The sequence below is a fragment of the Manis pentadactyla genome, chromosome 9 (genome assembly GCF_030020395.1).
Source record: "Manis pentadactyla isolate mManPen7 chromosome 9, mManPen7.hap1, whole genome shotgun sequence".
Taxonomy (NCBI): Eukaryota; Metazoa; Chordata; class Mammalia; order Pholidota; family Manidae; genus Manis; species Manis pentadactyla.
This window is the reverse complement of record NC_080027.1, coordinates 93,274,841-93,293,958: the sequence shown is the minus strand read 5'-3', so window position 1 is coordinate 93,293,958 and position 19,118 is coordinate 93,274,841. Positions and strand designations below refer to the sequence as shown.

The following is a 19,118-nucleotide window of genomic DNA, read 5'->3' as shown; positions in this document are numbered from 1 at the left end:
TTTTAAAAACCTTAAAGTTCAAGAATAATTTACCAAAAGAATAACCCTAAAGAATTAGGTAGTGCACAGCATATTACTTGGAATTTTTATCAGATTTAAGAGAAGCAAGATGCTTAAAAGAGGACAGTAAGAGACCACATATAGGATAACACATTCATCATCTTCCCATCAATCCATGTTCTGTGATGAAAGTCTATTGAAATTTGTAAATTAGGCATTATTTGCTATGCTCTGAAATATAAAGTTAAATCCATAAACTTTTAGTAGAAAACCTAAGCTTATTACAAATGTTAGATGAGTGTTGCTACTGACATAAAAAATATCCAAGCTTTTCTTTAAAATCTGCTATGAGAGAGATTTAAGAAGCACTACAGGCACTGTTTTTATTTTTTTGCTGTGGTAAAATATTTACCACTTTAAACACTATAGCATCTTACTATACTAATGGACAGTGATTAAAGTGGGGTAGGGGGGTGGTGAGGACTTGATAATATGGGTGAATGTTGAAACTGTGTTGCTCATGTGAAACCTTTGTAAGATTGTCTATCAGTGATACCTTAATTAAAAAAAAAATTACCATTTTAAGCCTAGTTTATTGGAATTAAATACATTCACACTGTTGTGCAACCATTTTCATCATCCTATACCGAGCGTGCTGGAGGCTTATTTTGAAGACCATACTGAAGAATGGAGGACAGCAAAGTCCCAATACAGCAGTATAGATAATGATCACCTTTGGTCTTTTTTTAAACAGAAGCTGGATATAGTTAAGACAGAATAAGTAAGACAGAACAAGTTAAGACAAGAGTATAAGCATCAACCACCTGGAATAGTGAAATTCATAGGGGCAGAAAGTATAACACTGAGTGCCAGAGGCTAGACAGAGGGGAAAATGGGGAGCTAGTGGTTAATGGGGACAGAGTTTCAGTTGAGAAGATGGGAAGTTCTGGAGATGGATGGGGGTGATGGTTACACAATATTAGCACACTTAATGGCAAAGAACCATACTCTTAAAAATGTTTAGAATGGTAAATTTAAGTTAAAAATACTCTACTGTAAAACTTAACGAAAAGAGATAAGCATCAGTTAAAATGAAAAATTCTAATAAATTAAAAAAACCTAAAGCACAGTTCATGCTTAGTTTATCATGAGCTATACTGGTGATGCTAAGAGTCACACTCGGCCTGGCTAAAAACATCCCAAAGCCATGGGGACCAATGTCAATTTAAAGGAAAAGAAACCAGGCCCATCACTAGATGGCTCTGTCCCAGTCCTCCTCATGACAGTGTTTGGTACCTATGACTGCTGGACAAATTAACCAGGTACAAAAGAGAAACTTAGAGAGCAAAGTCTCAGAAAGCAAGCAAACAGTATCTGTCAATGAGTTGGAGACCGAATGAGAAAAAAAGAGCAAGTGATGGTCATAGGAATTTAACCTAAAGAAAGCATACAGTTTTCAACACAGAACCATTTGATGTGATGTGACATTTTGTTCATTGATACACAGACTTTTCTGTACTCACTTTCATTAGGAGACAGAGGTCTGGGAAAGAGGGGGTTAGCCCGTGTATTTACTGGGTACCTGTAGTCAGGCATCTCACCAGCCCAGTACTGGCTCAGGGATGTCAACACCAAACTAACAACATAAAGATGTCATTTGTCTCTTTTCCCATTCATTATTGTGTTTACCACTAGCACAAAACACACTACTTGTCTTCTGGCTGGGCATGCCAGTTTCAGAAGTAAATTGAGCTCATTCTGGAAAACACGCAACCCCTGCAAGTTCCAGCTCTGCTCTGCACAGCACCCTTCCTGCCCTTGCTCTGCATTTTCCTGTACTGCCCACACCTTTTTCAGTGTCACTCTACAATTTACACCATGTAGATTGGCTCTTACATTCTTGCTTTGGCCACAAATGTCATCTTCCTGAGAAGTTCTTAAACACCCAAATATTAATAACATGGATTATAGTTAGGATAAAATCCAACACAATCTCTCTGGTAACAGAATTTTCACAGCTTCAATTAAGCAAACAGGTAAGAGTTTATCTTGGCATTTCTATGATTGCTTTTGTAATGTGATAATCCTAAATTTTAAAAACATTCACATTGCTTTCAAGGTGTTTGTTGAAACCTAAGCTGAGGAAAGAAGAAAGAAAGTTATCAAGAATAATCTAATCTGTTTGACACATGACTACTGGGTACAACAGCCCAGAGCTTCTCACCAATTATATTTACGTTTGCAGATTAAACACTATTTCAACCAACAGTCTGTATCAGTAAATCTACTTTAAACACTGAATTAGCCTAGGTAGCAAACTACCATGTTTGCAAAAGAATGAAAGGCCAGTGAATGGGTTAATGAATGAGTTAACAAACACCAGCATCAGAGAAGATGGGATGTCCAACATGGCCTTCTACAATCTGACAATGTGACATCAGGGTCATTAAACAACTCACCATGGCTTGTTCAAACAGTTCTCTCAGCTTCTGTTCAGATTCTCCAGACACTCCAGATACAATTTCTGTAGCAGCCACTTTCAGAATTGGAAGGTCAAGTTCCTAGGCACAAATAAAAAAAGAATGAGCAGATTTTCAAATTTTAACTTCCTAACTTTTCCTCTAGTCAGTTCCTCTCTCAAAATTGCATTTTTAAAATGACTGATTTTCTAAGGCTCTTCTTGTGTTGGTCCAATGCAAAGCATTATTAAAAACCTAGTTTCATGCAAACACAAAGAGAAGTAACTAAAATGAAAATGAAGTGTTAAAAGAAGGGTTTACAGCTCTAATATTTTGCTTCCCACCCAATCCTTGCCATATAAATAGAGTTAAAAAAAAAAAAAGCATCTCAGAAATAGCATGAGAGGTAAAAAAAAAATGAAGGGATCAGTCTTGCCAGGTCTGAGTCAAATTGACCACAGAGAAATAGAACAAAAACAAACAAAAAGTAACAGAAGCAAACAAGCGTCAGAAAACCTCACCCCAGCAATTGCATGTGCAAGTAGCGTCTTCCCACAGCCCGGTGGTCCATGAAGGAGAACCCCACAGGGGGGTACAACACCCAGGTGGTGGTATACCTCTGGGTGACGCATGTGTATGAGCATCTTGCAGACTTCCTAGCAGGGAGTAAACAGGAAAGTTGTCTTTCACAGCCCCAGAGAGAATGAATCAATGTGAAATGAAATGTCTTCTTTGAAGCAGCAAAATTATAGCAGGAGGGCACAGGCAGACTTCCACCTGTTTGCCCCAGTTCTGGTACTTCTTGTGTGACTTCAGGAATGACCTAAGCTTCCATCCCCTCAGCTGTCACAGTATCTGCCTTGCAGATATAATGAAAAGTAACTAGCATAATAATTGGAACAGAGTAGACACTAAAAAATGAATAGTAACCACCACTATTACTACTGTTAGATAATATTACTTATAAAGCATGTATCTTACATAATTAAAATGATACAAGTCAGGTTTGCCCTTTGCCCCTTCCCAGTCTCCTTTCTTACACCCACTTCCTATTAGAAACAGAGGTCTGCACTGTTTGCAAAACTGATTAGCAATTTATGCACCTAAGGTAAAACTCTGAACTTGAACTAACTTTTAATGTTGTATCATTGCCTCCGATATCTTCAAACTTCACACTGGATATCTGCAATTCTAGCCCCCTTGCTTTAGCTGGTAAACAAAAAGGAGAAAGTGAAAAGATTAGTGACTCAGTAGTAACTCATATTTAATAATCTTTAGGTAAACAGAGATCCATTAGATACTGAAATCTTTTCTAACAAATGTCTCTGCACATACGGCCTGGAAAAGTGATGCTTCTCAGAGCATACAATCACCCACTCCACTGTGTGCTTCACCTTTCATTTGCAGGGCAAGTTCAATTTCTCCATCAACTTCCTGAACCACCCACCCCATAATGTGCCTCACCTTTCTTTCGCAGGGCAGCTTCAGTTTCTCCATCAAGTTCCTGAGTATCTTTCTTCCTTTTGCTTCCTGTGCTCTTGAGCCTGCCTTTCCTTTTTTTATTACTCTTCAGAAGAGAAGAATCTTTTGAATCCTGGAAAGAAAAGACATTTAAATATGTCATGCTTGAAGTTATAATGCCAATGTTTTCTTAAATATGGGTATTTGCTAAAATAATCCATGCCTGCCCTACCCTAGGTCAGCTTTCCCAGCCTGTCTGTTCAAGGATGATCCATGGGGATGTCCTCCACAGCCTTAAAGCTCATTTCATATACTAACCCCTGAAAACCTCTTTTCCAGACTCTTCTAGTTAGAATTAATCTCTTCCTCACATTCCCACGACACTGAATTGGTAACTGCATTATAGATTACTACTGGTAGTTGAGTGATTCACCTAAGTTTCTCTCACTGAATGGAGAGCTTCTGGAGTGAGGACACCTCCTTCATCTTTTATTTCTCACTGAGGCTTTTACACAGTTGGTGTTCATTTGATGTTGCTAAATTAAATATGACTACAGAGCTGCTTTGACAGCCATAAAAAAGCATAAAGTATATAGCTGACCCTTGAACAGCATGGTTTGAACTATGTAAGTCCACTCACAGATTTTTTTAAAATAAATAAACCAGGAAATTTTTTGGAGATCTGCATCAAGTTTGAAAACATTTTCCATTCTCTAGCTTATTGTAATAATACATAACACACAAAACAGGTGTTAATCCATCATTTATGTTATCAATAAACCTTCCAGTAGGCTATCAGCAGTTAAGTTTTTGGGGAGTCAAAAGTTAAACACAACTTTCTGAAGGCAAAGGGGTCAGCACCCATAGCCCCTGTATTGTTAAAGGGTCAACTATCGTTCAGCCTAAGAATAAAGCTCTTTCCTTGACCTTGCCAACCATAATAATGTTCTCTAAACATTAGATTAATGATTAAATAAAGGAAAGAGATTTGGAAAAGGCCCATTAGTAATTCAAATAGGGCAAGATTTTGCCAAATCAAAAGGCTCGGTTCTTAGAGCAGTTGTCCAGGAATTTAATGTGAGCCACATATTAACTTTATATATGCTGGTAGCCACATTTAAAAAGGGAAAAAAGAAACAACTGAAATTAGCCATCTATTTTACTTAATCAAATATATTTAAAATGTTATCATCTCAACATGTAGTTGGTATTAAAAAATTTGACATGTCTATACTGATTTTTATAAGACGACTTCAAACCCAATGTGCACAGTATGCTTATAACACATCTCAATTCAGACATGACATTTTCATGGGCGATACCTGATTTAGATTTATATTTCATAAAATTTATAGCTAAAAAAGTAGATACCCAGGTTGCTCCAAGCAGATTTAGAAGTTTTCTAAGAACTGAACTATTAGTTTTTGAATTTAAATTTAAATCAAAAATTCAGTTCCTCAGTTCTACAAGCACATTTCAAATGCTCATCAGCTACATGTGGCTGGCACTCATCACACTGGATAGTGAGCCCTGAGCACTGTCAGCTACTCCATGCTGGGATAGATTACTTAAACCCCTCTTGTTCTGCCAGGTATTGAAAACAATCAGTTGAGAATGGTGCCCAGTGCATTCACTTGGTGCTTTCTCATCAAGCTTTAGTTTTCTTCAAGTATGCTATACTTCAATTTAAAAAGGTAAAAAATAAAAGGGGGGGCATCTAATTATTCTGTACACTTAAAAAAAAATTGAGGTATCACTGATACACAATCTTATGAAGGTTTCACATGAGCAACAATGTGGTTTCAACTATTCTGTAGACTTTAATAATGCCATTTATGTAGGATCCTTCACAGCATTATCCCAAACTTTAAACAAACCACATTGCTGTTTTAGCAGCTGTATTACCTTCTTCCTACAACTATCAACTTTCTTTAACATATACCCAGAGTGGTTATTCTTTAACTCTGACTAGTAAATGCATCTCATTTGACAGTTCATCAAAAAACTGACCACCACGTAGACAGGCACACATTAAACAAAGTCCCTGCTCTCCTGGAGGTGGAGAGAGCATCTAGTCAAGACAGACAAAGAAAAATCCCAACTAAATAATTATACCAGTGGTTTTAAGTGCTTTCTATAAAAGTGAAGCCATTAGAGAGTTTTTAATACAAGAATGACAATAACCTGACTGAATCTGTAAATAAAATCTCTCTCTGTGAAGAATAACCTAGGAAACCAGAATGGAATCTGACCCTCAACCGGAAGATATTTCAATAGTTAAGGCAAGAGAAAGTACAAGCTTAGAATAAGATGGAAAATGGTGGTAGTGGGAAGTGATCAAGTTCTATGTGTACTTCAGAGTTCCAATTCTTTTATAAAACACGAGAATCTGCTTACTATAACATTCAATGAAAAGGTTAGATCATCTTCCAACTTCATAGGGCTAATCTCTCACTACAAAATACGTCTACCTGAGATACTGGCTTCTTACGATTACTTTTCTCATCTGGTAGTTCCATGAAAAAACCATCTTTCTTTCCACTTGGAGTTTTGTCAATAAACCATCCTCCTTCAGAACCTCTGACAGGGATCTTCAAAGGAATGGAGCATGTTTTGGAAGTTATCCGTGGTGCTGAAATGGCGGTTTCTCTTTGATCCATCTCAGGAGTACTTGATACAGCATCAGGATTTCCTTTCCGATATAAGGAGAGCAGGGAACTGTTCATGTGATTTGCTGACTGGCAGAAACATGATTTTAGCAGGAATCACTCAACAGGTCCTCACAATAGTTTATTACTCACATCAGTAAGTCTGTACATTTCACTGTCAACACTTTCTCTATTGTCATAAAATATAGGTGTTCACCATACAACAATTCACAAAGAAACATTTACTATTCAAAAAAATGCATCTCCCTCCACTCTAAGTTAATACACCAATTCATTATTGGCAGTTAAATAAAGCCAAGTAAGTATGATGTTAAAAAAAAAATAACAGAAGCAAGTATGAAAATGAGCTGCTGCTAATGAGTCACTACTATCTCATCAATTCAAAATGGGATCAAATTTAACTCAGTATCATCATGACTTTGTAATAAATTCAAAAACTGAATTATCAATGGGGGAAAAACAAAGCAAGTTATAAAAAATTTGACATATTATTCCCATACTTCCTTTTAATCTAAGCCTATTCATTGGCAATGTCAGCTCTTCGGACAACATAATTCAGCTCGTAACACTGCTCCTCTTGCCCCCTTTTCTACCTTTTACTATTAATTCCCCTTTCTATTCCTGTCTGCCCTTATTTCTGGCCATTTTCTTCCCTTCCTTTTCCAGTACAATAGGTTAGCAACACAAATACTGGAAGGATGGCTAACTTAAGAGGTCATCAACACAGTATACAGGAAATACTCAATTATTTACTGATGAAGATATATTCAACATCTCTTATTCTATTGAACACTGATTTTTTTTCTAATGAGGGTCCATAATGATGAAAAATCAAAGTAGGTCCATTAAATATTTAGCTTACCTGTGGATCTGGGTAATCTTCCATATTAGAATCATCATCTGAATAGTTTCCAATATACCTCAGTAAAAAGAAAAAGATTTTAAAGGTTTTCTCCCCCTAAAAAAATTACCACCCAATATTATGCTCAGTGAAATAAGCCAGGCGGAGAAAGACAAGTACCAAATGATTTCACTCATATGTGGAGTATAAGAACAAAGAAAAAACTGAAGGAACAAAACTGAAGGAAAAAAGCAGCAGAATCACAGAACCCAAGAATGGACTAACAGTTACCAAAGAGAAAGAGACTGGGGAGGATGGATGCGAAGGGAGGGATAAGGAGGTGGGGGGGAGGGGGCATTATGATTAGCATGTATAATGGTGGGGAGGCACAGGGAGGGCTGTGCAACACAGAGAAGACAAGTAGTGATTCTACAGCATCTTACTACGCTGATGGACAGTGACTGTAATGGGGTTTGTTGGGGGGAGACTTGGTAATGGGGGAGTCTGGTAAACATAATGTTCCTCATGTAATTGCAGATTAATGATACCAAAAAAAAAAAAAAAATTACCACCCAAAACAAGAAAATGTACTGAGGCAAAATATTATGGGGGTTAAAAGTTCAGGCTCTGGAATCAGAGAAATCTGGATTAAAAATCCACCTTTACCAGTTAGTAGCTTCTGCTTAACTTTTCTGGGCCTCAGCTTCCTTATGTACAAAATGGACTTGATAAATAATGTCTATCTCATTGGGTTATTAGAGATTTAAATGAAAGCTTGCAAAGTCCTCAGCACAGAGTAAATGCTTAATAATTTGTGGTTATCTTGATCCTAACAATAAATAAATAAATTCCCATCAGATGCAAGGGTCTCATTTCCAAATATTAGATGCCAGTAAAGGAAAAATTCCAGCAAGCCACAATTAAGCACCTTGAGTAACAAATCACACATTCACCATGATCAGGCCATGTGGTCAAATATAATTTTTCTAAGGCTGTTCATGAGGAATGCAAATACTTTTGAGTTTCATGCAATACAGCAAAAAAACAAGTATAAATCCTAGTAATTACAAACTGAAAATGTAGTCTCAGTTCATTATAACCAAGATTTGATATCTAATAGCTTCAAGTAACTACAGTGCTCTGCTACTACTTCTTCAGAAAATAATTAATAAGAAGAAAAGCACTTTACCTAAGTAAAAAGATTTACATAAATGCTATGATCCTCCATTATAATTAAGATATGAATTATTTCATTATTCATCAAATTCAATTACTATGACTTGGGGCATTTCTAATCAATGTAAAGAAGGTTGAATATTCAACTACTTGGAAAAAAACAGCTTTGCCCAACAAACAAAATTAATTACAAGTGAATTAAAGAGTTAGATGTAATACCATAAAGGAACAAGAAAAAATTATAGGTAATTATTCTATATACCCTTGTGACAGAGGTCTTTCTAAGCATATCAGCATAAACTAAAGAAAAAGACTGATAGATTTGACTAGGTAAATACACAGAACTTTCTCTAATCAAAAATTACTATAAACAAAAAGGCAAATAGTTAAATGGGACAAGCATTTGCAACACACTGAGGTACTATTTTATACAAAGAGCTCTGACAACTAATAAGGAAAATTCCAATACCTCTCAAATGAAAGATAAAACCCATAAGCAAGCAGTTCACAAAGGAAACGTGAAAGTTAAAAAATTTAACTTTACTAGTTATCAAAAAATTACAAATTAAGAAATACAATCAATCTTTGCCTTAAAAACTGGCAAAGATTAAATAATAGTATATCTAGGATTACAAGGATGCAGAGAAATGAACTTTACACATATTTCTTGGGGGCAACTTTTTTTGAAGGTCAACTTCAAATGTACCAGAAATACCAAAAATACAAATCTCTTTGATCCCAAAAATATCACTTCAAGAATTCAACATTAAAAAAAAAACAGAAATGTGCACAAAGATACATATGCTGAAAGATCATTTATTCCACATACAGTAGTACAAAACTGGAAACAACCAAATGTCCATGAATATGGAACTAGTTAAGAAAATTACGGTAAATCTCAATGAAAAACCAGCAGCCATAAACAATGAAGAGGAGCTATCACCATAGATCCTATTAAGACACAAGAAAGGAAAACAAAAAGAATATTTTGAAAACTTTACACCAACAAATTCCACACCTTAGATGAAATGGACAGGTTTCTTTAAAAGTGCAATTTACCAATGACATAATAAACAAAACAAAATAAAAAGAGCCCTGTATCAAGAAAAATTAAATAAGTATTAAAATCTTTTCCAAAAAGAAGACTCTAGGCCTTGATGAATTCTGGGTGAGTCCTAACAAACAGGACATTCAAGAAGGAAATAATAGTGACACTACAGAAACTTTTTCATAAAACAGAGACAAAAAACACTTTCCAACTAATATTACAAAGCCAGTATAACCCTAATACCCAACACCAAAACCTGACAGACACTGTAAAAAAAGAAATTCAGACCAGTATGAATGTAGATGCCAACATCTATAGAAAAAGATTAGCAAATGGAGTACAACAGTTTACAGAAAGGTTAACAAGTCTGGAACAAGTAGGGTTTATCCCAGCAAATGCAAGGTTGGCATAACACTCAAAAATCAATGTAATTCACCAATTTAATAGAATAAAGGAAGCAAGTCTTAATAAAATCTTTTCAATAAGTGCATAAAAAGCATTTGACAAATGTTACCTATTCATTATAAAGCTCAGCAAACTAGTAATATTAGGAAACTTCTTCAGTCTGAAAAAAAGCATCTATTAAAAAGGCCTACCAGCTAACACCATACTTACAGGAAAGCCTACCTAAAATTAAAGACTAACATACTGTGTGGTACTATGTGGAACGGATGGATTTCCCACCTAGTGCTAATGTAAAGGTGAAATGCTGCAGCACTTTGGAAAAGTTTGGCAGTTTCTTATAAAGTTAAATATGCAGTTACCATGACTCAGCTATTTCACTCTAGATGTTTATCCAAAAAATGAAAACACTGCCCACAAGAAGCCCCGCACATAAGTGTTTGTAGCAGCTCTGTTTGTAATAGCCGGAAAGTAGAAACAACCCAACGGTCCATCAACAGATAAATGAATAAAAATAATATATGGGATATCCATACATAGTTAACAACAAAAAGCAATGAAATATTTATATATACAACATTGATAAATCTCAAAATCATCATGCTCAGTGGAAAAATCAAGATTTTTAAAGTATATACTGTATTGAGTCCATTTATATAAAACTATAGAAAATACAAACATATAGTGACAGAAAGCAAATCAACAGCGATCTGGGAACGGGGTAGAGGAAGAAATAAACTGCAAAGCAGCAGAAGAATATGTGTGGGGTTGATGAAAGTGTTCAGTATCTTGCTTATGGTGATAGTTTAATGAGTATATGCATATGTCAAAACTGAACAAACTATACTTTGTATGTCAATTATACTGCAATGAAGTTATAAAAAACTCATATTATTTTTTTTTTACTCACAGAACTGTCTTATTATATTATAGTGTCAATAATATAGAAATGTTGAAATAGTAAAGGAACTCCTTTATACCTTTTATGTAGTTTCAGCAGTTTTGTTTTTTTAATTTTAAATATAGTTGATATACATTATATTAGTTTCAGGCATACAATACAGTGACTGATATTTATCTACATTACCAAATGCCCACCACAGTAAGTGTAGATTAGCATCCGTCACCATGCAAAGTTATTACAATATTCATGACAATATTCCCTGTGCTGTACTTCTCATCCCCTGACTTATTTTCTAACTCGGAGTTTGTACCTCTCAATTCCCTTCACCTATTTCTTATTAAGAAGTAAAATAATTTCTTAAATGAAATTACTGGTCATCTTTTCATATATATATGGCATTGTACTGAAAAGAGAAAGACAAAGATACTGAGACAATTCTGTTAGTAATGCAAACAAGTAAACAAATCATCTCAATGCTGTATGACATAAGTATTATCATAAATATCTACAACTACCAACTAAGTTAACACCAAGAAAGGAGTCTAAGAAGGCCTGACAAAAGTCCTTTGAAGGCTGACTCCTGAAGGCCAAGCAGTTTATGAAGGGGATGAACACTTCAGCCACAGAAAACTACCCAAACAGATGCAGAAAGAGAGAATCGGTCCTTGCTGGGGAATAGCAAGCACTTGGTATGTACAAGGTCTGGGAAGGTTAGCTAGCTTACACAAGGCCTTACTGGCAATTAAGTCACTGGAATTTCTACAAGTAGAAGTGCAGTGTGACCAGGTTCATGCTGTAGGAAAAACCCCTACATTCTGCAATCCTTACTCATTATCCTCTTCACCTTGTCTTGCCCTTTTTGCCAGATGTTCATCTTCTAATTCCGTTAGGTCTTTAAGTTCCTTCTCACTACTAATTATGCTAAATACTGAAACAAAAAGAAAAATGCCATGAGCTAAAACAGTTCTTTCTATAACTTTATTAATAATTTAGTTTTAACACCAAAGACTCACCTTTTTCTACCTGAATCCTAAAAGCATTTCTTTTTCTCCGACCATAGTCTATACTGAAAAACATTAACAAGAAGTTCAGTGCAGTGCACTATCTATTAAAATAGCCCAATTTAAATTGATCACATAAATTTGTGCAAATATGTTGTGTATCACTGTGTTCACATTAACTATAGACCTGTTTTCAAACAACTTCTGAGTTTATAGTTTTATTATTATAATTTTCTAGGTTAGAGGTGGGGTTATGGCATGAGAAGCACTGCCAGCCTGTGCTGAAGGCGGCAGAAGCGGGATGGGATTAAGGGAGGCTGCCGGGAGTGTGGGATTCTGAAGGAGGGGCCAAAGCGCTATTCAGCTGTGAACGTGGGGTACCCTCTAAGGAAAGGGAAGGCCGACTCTCGAGGAGCATCAGCGCTGCAGGACTGCCTCTGCTGCCGCAGGTGTAGGGGCACCAACCCCACACAGATGCTGGCCCCTCAAGCCAAAGGGGCAGGGGAGCAGTCCCAGAGAGGCCACAGGACATAGCATGGGCCACACAACTCTCTTCAAGTCCACTGGAATTTGCCCTGCTAGGCTTCAGACCTGCTTGAGATCATGACTGTTTCTTTCCGATTTCTCCCAGAATGTTTATCTGTCCTGCCACTGCATTTTGGAAGCAGATTAACTCGTTGCCTGGATTCATAAGGTCATAGCTGGAGAGGAACTCTGCCTCAAGGTGAAATATTCCTCCAGTCACACCAACACTTGAGTTGGACGATATCTGGATGAGAGTTTGGATTTAGATTTGATGATGCTGAAAGGGTTAAGATGTCTGGGGCTGCTTGATAGTGAGTGTACTTGTAAGCGAGGAGGACATGAATTTGAGGTAGTGGGGAGCAAGAGGACCATGTTATGAGCCAAACTGTGTCATCCAAAATTCCTATGCTGATGCCCTAACCACAAGCACCTCAGAATGTGACTGTATCTGGAGATGGGCCTTTAAAAGAGTGATTAAGGTAAACTGAGATCATATGGGTGGGTCCTGATCCAGTTTGACTTGTGTCTGTAAGAGGAGCTCAGAATACAGACGTTTTGGCACAGAGGACTCCCTGTGAAGTCAGGATAAGAACCATCTGCAAGCCAAGGGGAGCCCGCAAGAGATGAATCCTGTTGGTGTCCTGACCCTGCATGTTTAGTGTCCACAAATGCAAGGAATTAAATTTTTGTTGTTTAAGCCACCCAGTCTGGGATACCTTTCCATGGCAGCCCTAGCAAACTACAGACCAAGGAGAAAAAGAAAACAGACACAATGAAACATACAAAGTAGAGATAATTTGATTAAGCAAGATATTAGAAAAGGTAGCATTTAGAAGCACAAGAGAAAGCTATCACCTTTAGAGAAAAGTCTAAAGGAGTGACACAATTCCAGATAACAAGTCAGGAAGCTGAGGGAGATTGCATCTGATGGTTTTAATTTTTTAATGAAGCAGGGAAAGACTACGCCTAACCAGACTGTAAGACACTGAAAGAAAAGGAGTAGCCATTCCCCTTGGTAACAAGGATAGCTCCTCGATATAACAAGTACTTGATAAACTGATAAGAGAACTGAATCCCACACTCATGGACTGGAGAAGTAATGCCAGCAGCTATTAATATAAACTGGAAATTTGGACAGGATGGAAACTTTAAAAATGATAGGAAAGAAAAGCAAGAAGCTGGAGACTACATTTCTTTTTACCTGTACATTCTTTGTAAATCAGATGCTAAAACTCCAGTGTCCACATATTTGCCACATCTGTTACTGGTAAGGTACTAAAAGAGAAAATGATACATATAAAATACTCAATATTTCAAACTCAGTGATTTTAATCAACAAATAAGAGATTCAGCTATTCAAGCATACTATATGTTAATGTAAACTCTTAATTAATAATGTATACCAGAAACATAAACAAAACCACCAAATAATTGTCAAGTCTGGAATCAGAATTCAATTATTACTAACCACTATGAAATACAATTAACAGTACTATTACACTAGCTATAAGACAGTAAATGAGGGCTTACTGTATCTTAGGTTCCCAAACACCCCAGAACAAAGCATTAAACTCACAAGGGCACCATGAGATTTTTAAATTTGAGGGAACACACAGTAACACCTGACATCTGTCCAACACTGCAGGAACTACTTAGCCTGAGACAATTCATGGTTTCAATGTCACCTTTTGATGATGTCTTATCTCTGTAAACTTTGTTTGCAGCAGTTGCTGTAATAAAAAGCAAATCCCATGCACAAGTAAATGTAGGACAGGAAATGAGAGTGGCAGGGTCAGACTGCAAGGTGTGACAAGTTGTACAGTGCCCCCAGCAGACACACAAATCCCACTGGCAAGTAGTTGGTTATTTAAGAATAAAATACAAATATATTAAGTTTTCTTCCATTTTTATATATTATTTTTTCAAAAAGCTACTAAGTTATTGGGACTAAATAGTTACTAAACTGCTGAACCTAACAATATTTTAGACCTGAGGGTACCATGAAAAAACTACTGAGAGAGGAGTATAAAAACAAAGCTAAACAGAAGGAACAAAAAAAGCAGTAGACTCACAGACACTGAGAAGGGACTAGTGGTTACCAAAGGGGAAGTGTTGGGGAGGGATTATGGGGCACTTTAATCTCAATCACTATATAGGTAGGTCACAGAACAGCAGTACAGCATGGAGTATATAAGTAATGACTCTAACATCTTACTACATTGACAGGCAGTGACTGCAATGGAGGGATGAGATCTTGATAATATGGGTGGTGCAGTTTTGTGTATGTGAAACCATCATAAGACTGTATATCAACAATACTTTAATTTAAAAGAAAAAAATAGTAACTACTAAGAAACAAAGAGCCCTGTGACCCTGTTCTGGGGGCCTTCTGCACATTATCCATTTTAGTACTCACAGTCCTATAAGGCAGATGAAGTCTCCCTCACTCTACAGAAGAGGAAGTTTAAATGAGGCTTTAAAAGGTTACTTGCTCAGCAGCACATAGGTAACAGGGCCAGACTTCAAACCTGGAACAACTATCAACTTTCAGGTGTCAATACTTGCTAGTTATCCAATCCAGCTTCCCCCTACTTCATTCACCAATTCTCAAGAATCCCTAACACAGGTTCTGCATAAATACCAATGACGAGAGATTAGGTATCCAAAGCTGGGTGCTCTGATTCACTGTCCCCTTCTCCCGACTCATGCTGCATGCAGTCTTTTACTGCAGTTAATTCTGAATCACACGTACTTGTGTATATCTCACATTTATTGCAGGTCAAAAAATTCCTTGATGGCAACTCTAATCTGCTAAATTTGGGGACATTTGTTATGCAGCAACAGATAACTAACACGCTAGTTAAAAGGAAGCAAATGTGCTACTTGTGGGAACAGGTAAAAAATACACTGCTAAGTGACAAAAGCAAGCAGCAGAAGAGATGCAGATAAGCCCATTCGCATGATTTGAAAGAAAAACAAATGAATACATTCTGTGCATATATATGCACACAAAATCTTAAGAAAGAATACAACAGAAAATCTCCACTGTTATTCTGGAGAAGTGGAATGGAGGTGAGTGATTTGTTTTTCATTTTATGCCGTCCTTTCTCAAACCTACTGCTTTTATAGCAAACCAAAGGAAAAACAATAGAGTAAAACTAATATGTCATATGCTGAAGAGCAGTCAGTGTGGCTACTACTGAGAAGAGGTCACTGGATTCAGCCACTAAGACACTGCTCGGACACCTGAATAAAGTTAACAAGTGGCAATGTTAGGCAGGAAAATAGATAAATGAGTGGGGTGGAAAGAGAATAAGGCCAGGAAAAGCCCACTAAAAAAGACCCAATTAAAGCTCAAAAAACCAGGAGCAACTTGGCCTGGAATGTTTGAATATTTCCCAGATAAAGGAGAGTACCTCAGCATAGCCCATGTCTTTATTGTGTTAATCATGCAGGCCCAGCTTATTTTTTTACCTTTACCTATATGCTGTCTTTTTTCTCCTTCGGCCCTAATCAAGTAGTTTACAACGGAGGAAACTAATTTAGCATGAAGGCCCAGCCATGAACACTACAGTAAAAGGCAGGAAGGATTCCATCTTAAAGATTGCATTTTAATAACCAGAAAATTGAGAAGATTCTTAATTTACTCTTCGGCAAAACAGACAATAACTCAGCCCAACCTGGGGGCTGGGCAGGCAGTCTTTGTTTGATATGCTCCCAGACCAAAACGCCAGTATTCCAGTGAGAAATCAGAGCAGGAAGTAACTTGTGTTAATTCTTCGTATTCAGACCATTTAACAAGCCTGTACCCCCAGCCCTTAGTCACATCCCTAAAGAATCCTTAAAAGGGGGAACCTTTCCAGGCGCTCCTCTCTCTGAAGTCGCCCGCATTTTCTAAGTGCATAATCTTTTAACTTTAAACTTTCTCTCTCCAACCTTTCAGGGTGCCTCTCCTTGCTGAGGTGGCCTGTACTTTTTCTCACTCTGCTTCACTACTGTGTCTCTGCCCTTCAACTCTTTGTTGCGGCGGGTACAAAGGACGGAGGAAAATACGCAACGCTCCCCCAAGAGTAGTATCATTTAATGAGACATTTAAAAAGGCCAGGTTTGTAGATTATTAAATACTCAGTCTGGATATGTTAAGATACCTATCAGACACAGCAGATGTTGAGAAGGCAGTCGGAAATATTAATCTGAATTTCAATTTAAAATCTGCTCTTTAATTATAAATTTAGGAGTCGTGAATGTATAGATAGTATTTAAAGGTATAAGACTGGATGAGATCATCTAGGACGTGTGGATAGCGAGGAGTATGCGGAAAAAGAAAAGGTAAGCGGTGCGGGCGGGGTTCAGGGTGCTTCCAAGACTTAGGTAAGACTGGTAGAGAGGGATGCAAACAAGAGACTGCATAGCCGATGAGGTAGAAGAGCAACAAGGAGAGCGTACAGCTCCTAAAGTCCACTGTGAAGAAAAAGCTCTCCCTCCTCCTAAGGTTGCTTGCTGACTATTCCATTCCAAGGCGTTTACCACATGTTGCTTTGTACCATGAAATGAAAACCGCAGGTAAGGTGCCCGTCCTAATGTCAGATCCACACTGCCTACTTTTTACTGGCACAGCCAACCCCAAGTGTCTCGAGACTGGACATGAACGACACTTTCACGGCCCCCAACTCACGTCGCACCACGAGGGCGCTTAAGGCCGGTTCTGTCCTCCCTTACCCGGACGGGAAGGTTTCGCTCAAGGCCGTCTCCACCGTCCTCCAACACACAGCGAGATAAACCACCCCGCTGTCCTGGGCTCCGCCGACACCCGCGACCCGACCGAGAAGACACGCACCTGCAGGACGCGTTGCTTCAGCTTGCTGTTCACGAACCTCTGCGGCCTGGGCCTCATGGCGCCACCGGCAGCTGGGGGCTTGGCGGGCGGCGCTGGGCGGGGGCCTCGCCGGGGCTGCCCGCGGTGATCGCCGGGCCCACGGTCGCCGCAACGCGCCTCTCCTGCTCGGCCTGGAGCGCGTCTTGCCCTTCCCGCCCATCGGCCGCGAGCGGGGAAAGAAACCACTGAGAACACGGAGCGGACTTGGAGAGCGGCGGCGAGTTCCGAGGGGCCTTATGTGCAGGCTTCCCCAAGAGGCCCCGAGGCCAAGGACCCGTTAGAACACGCTCAACTTTGCTATTCTCGGCTACACACACGCGCGGTGTTTTTGTGGTGCGGCAGCGCGGAGCTCAGCGCCGTGGGTCGGGGCGAGACCTGTCGTTGAGCGGCCGCTAGCTGGACCGGTGGACGCGCGGCGGGCACTCTGGTGAGCCACCCCGCACACCGTCAGCCCAGCCAGCCAGTGCCCAGCGCGTCCCGGCCTGGAACTGCTCGGAATGTTACTAAACGTGTGTTTGCCGCTAAAGTTCTCCGGCCAGTTAAGGGTACACGGATGAAGGAACAGTTATCATCAATCCAAAAGTTTCTGCTCTGGTTTCCATTTAGTCGTGTTTTCAGTCTCCTTGTCCTAACAAGTGCCACGGCCTCCCCTATGGTTCCTGACCCTCCCCCCGCGTCCACCGGAGGGCCAGCTGTACCCACACGGAACAAGCATGGACCCGCCCGCCACATCCACACGTGGGTCAGCTGGCTGCTGCTTCGCTCTTGCTCCTTCACCGCTTGTGCTCGGGCCCAGGAGGGCGGTTCGCCTTGGTCAGTGAACATGTACTGAAGGCTTACAGTGTCCCAGGCACTGGCGACGTGAAGAGACAAGCAATTACTGCTTCTGTGCGGCTTTCAGTTCTGCTGGGACGTAATGATAATAAACAGACGTTTTAAGTTATTCACAGCCCTTAGCTTTCGCAGGCATTTCTTGTCTATAGCGCCCTTCCTGGTCAGCCACCAGCGTTCCCCCAGCTCACCATCTCCCTTCAGCCTTTCTGGGTGTTTCTCTTTGTTAAAAGTTCCACCCATTGAATACTCTTCTCATTCATTCTAGTACTTATGGATTGCCTGCCAATCCTTTCCCTGCCCTTGAGTCTTGTAAGGAAAAGCAAACAATTGCAATTTTCACCTTTTATAACATGTTTTTTAAAAGTTAGATTAAGTATTTGTGTACTTAAGCACTATACTAAACTTTAGCAAAGATTCCCTGCAGCAAAAAAAACACACAAATATACTCAATGCCCCGAAACTTTTAAAATGTAATTTAATTATGTTCATATCAAATGTACCAGTGGAATAACGACAGGCTGAAGGGCCCGGCAACATCACAACATATACTAAGAAAACAAAGTTGATTAGTCTCTAATTTGTCATAGAATCCTGTTTCACATTTAGGGTTGGCTTTATGGGCATGTGACCTGTGCGGTAGCGCCAAAGGGCTTTGTGGTCAGAAGGGTTGACACCCAATGTAATGCTTTCCTGTTGCTGTCTTGAAATTCTTAACACTTTTTGAACAAGTGGCTGCTGCTTTTAATTTTGCTCTGGTCCTTGCGATTTATATAACTCATGCTGACCTGAAGTGTTTGCTGGAACCGCGGGAACCACAAACAAAGGAGTCAGGACACCAAAACGTTTGGCGAGAAGCAGCGTTTATTAGTGCCAGCACTGGCTCAGCGGATTCCTATCCAAAGGCTGAGTCCGGATCACAGCA

At 39.0% G+C, this 19,118-nt stretch overlaps 1 protein-coding gene across 9 annotated transcripts in view; it reads right to left on the bottom strand.

Annotated features, from left to right (window-relative positions):
* NVL (nuclear VCP like) overlaps nucleotides 1–17,469 on the bottom strand; it is a 105,117-nt gene extending 87,648 nt beyond the window's left edge. For 2 of the 9 annotated variants that reach the window (XR_005025221.2, XR_008999313.1), the window contains exons 1-10: nucleotides 17,324–17,469; nucleotides 13,688–13,761; nucleotides 11,974–12,026; nucleotides 11,789–11,888; nucleotides 7,452–7,509; nucleotides 6,392–6,658; nucleotides 3,924–4,053; nucleotides 3,592–3,668; nucleotides 2,981–3,115; nucleotides 2,460–2,561 (exon numbers count right to left, since the gene is read on the bottom strand). Coding sequence is in view for 6 of the 9 variants with exons in the window: in XM_036880859.2 (XP_036736754.1) it covers nucleotides 2,460–2,561; nucleotides 2,981–3,115; nucleotides 3,592–3,668; nucleotides 3,924–4,053; nucleotides 6,392–6,658; nucleotides 7,452–7,509; nucleotides 11,789–11,888; nucleotides 11,974–12,026; nucleotides 13,688–13,761; nucleotides 17,324–17,380 (1,053 nt within the window). In the remaining 3 variants the exon portion in view is untranslated. Of the gene's footprint in view, nucleotides 1–2,459; nucleotides 2,562–2,980; nucleotides 3,116–3,591; nucleotides 3,669–3,923; nucleotides 4,054–6,391; nucleotides 6,659–7,451; nucleotides 7,510–11,788; nucleotides 11,889–11,973; nucleotides 12,027–13,687; nucleotides 13,762–17,161; nucleotides 17,293–17,323 lie in introns of those variants that run through there. The other 7 variants (XM_036880859.2, XM_036882386.2, XR_005024695.2 and 4 more) reach the window with 6 other exon arrangements.
* Between the last annotated feature and the right edge of the window lie 1,649 nt (nucleotides 17,470–19,118).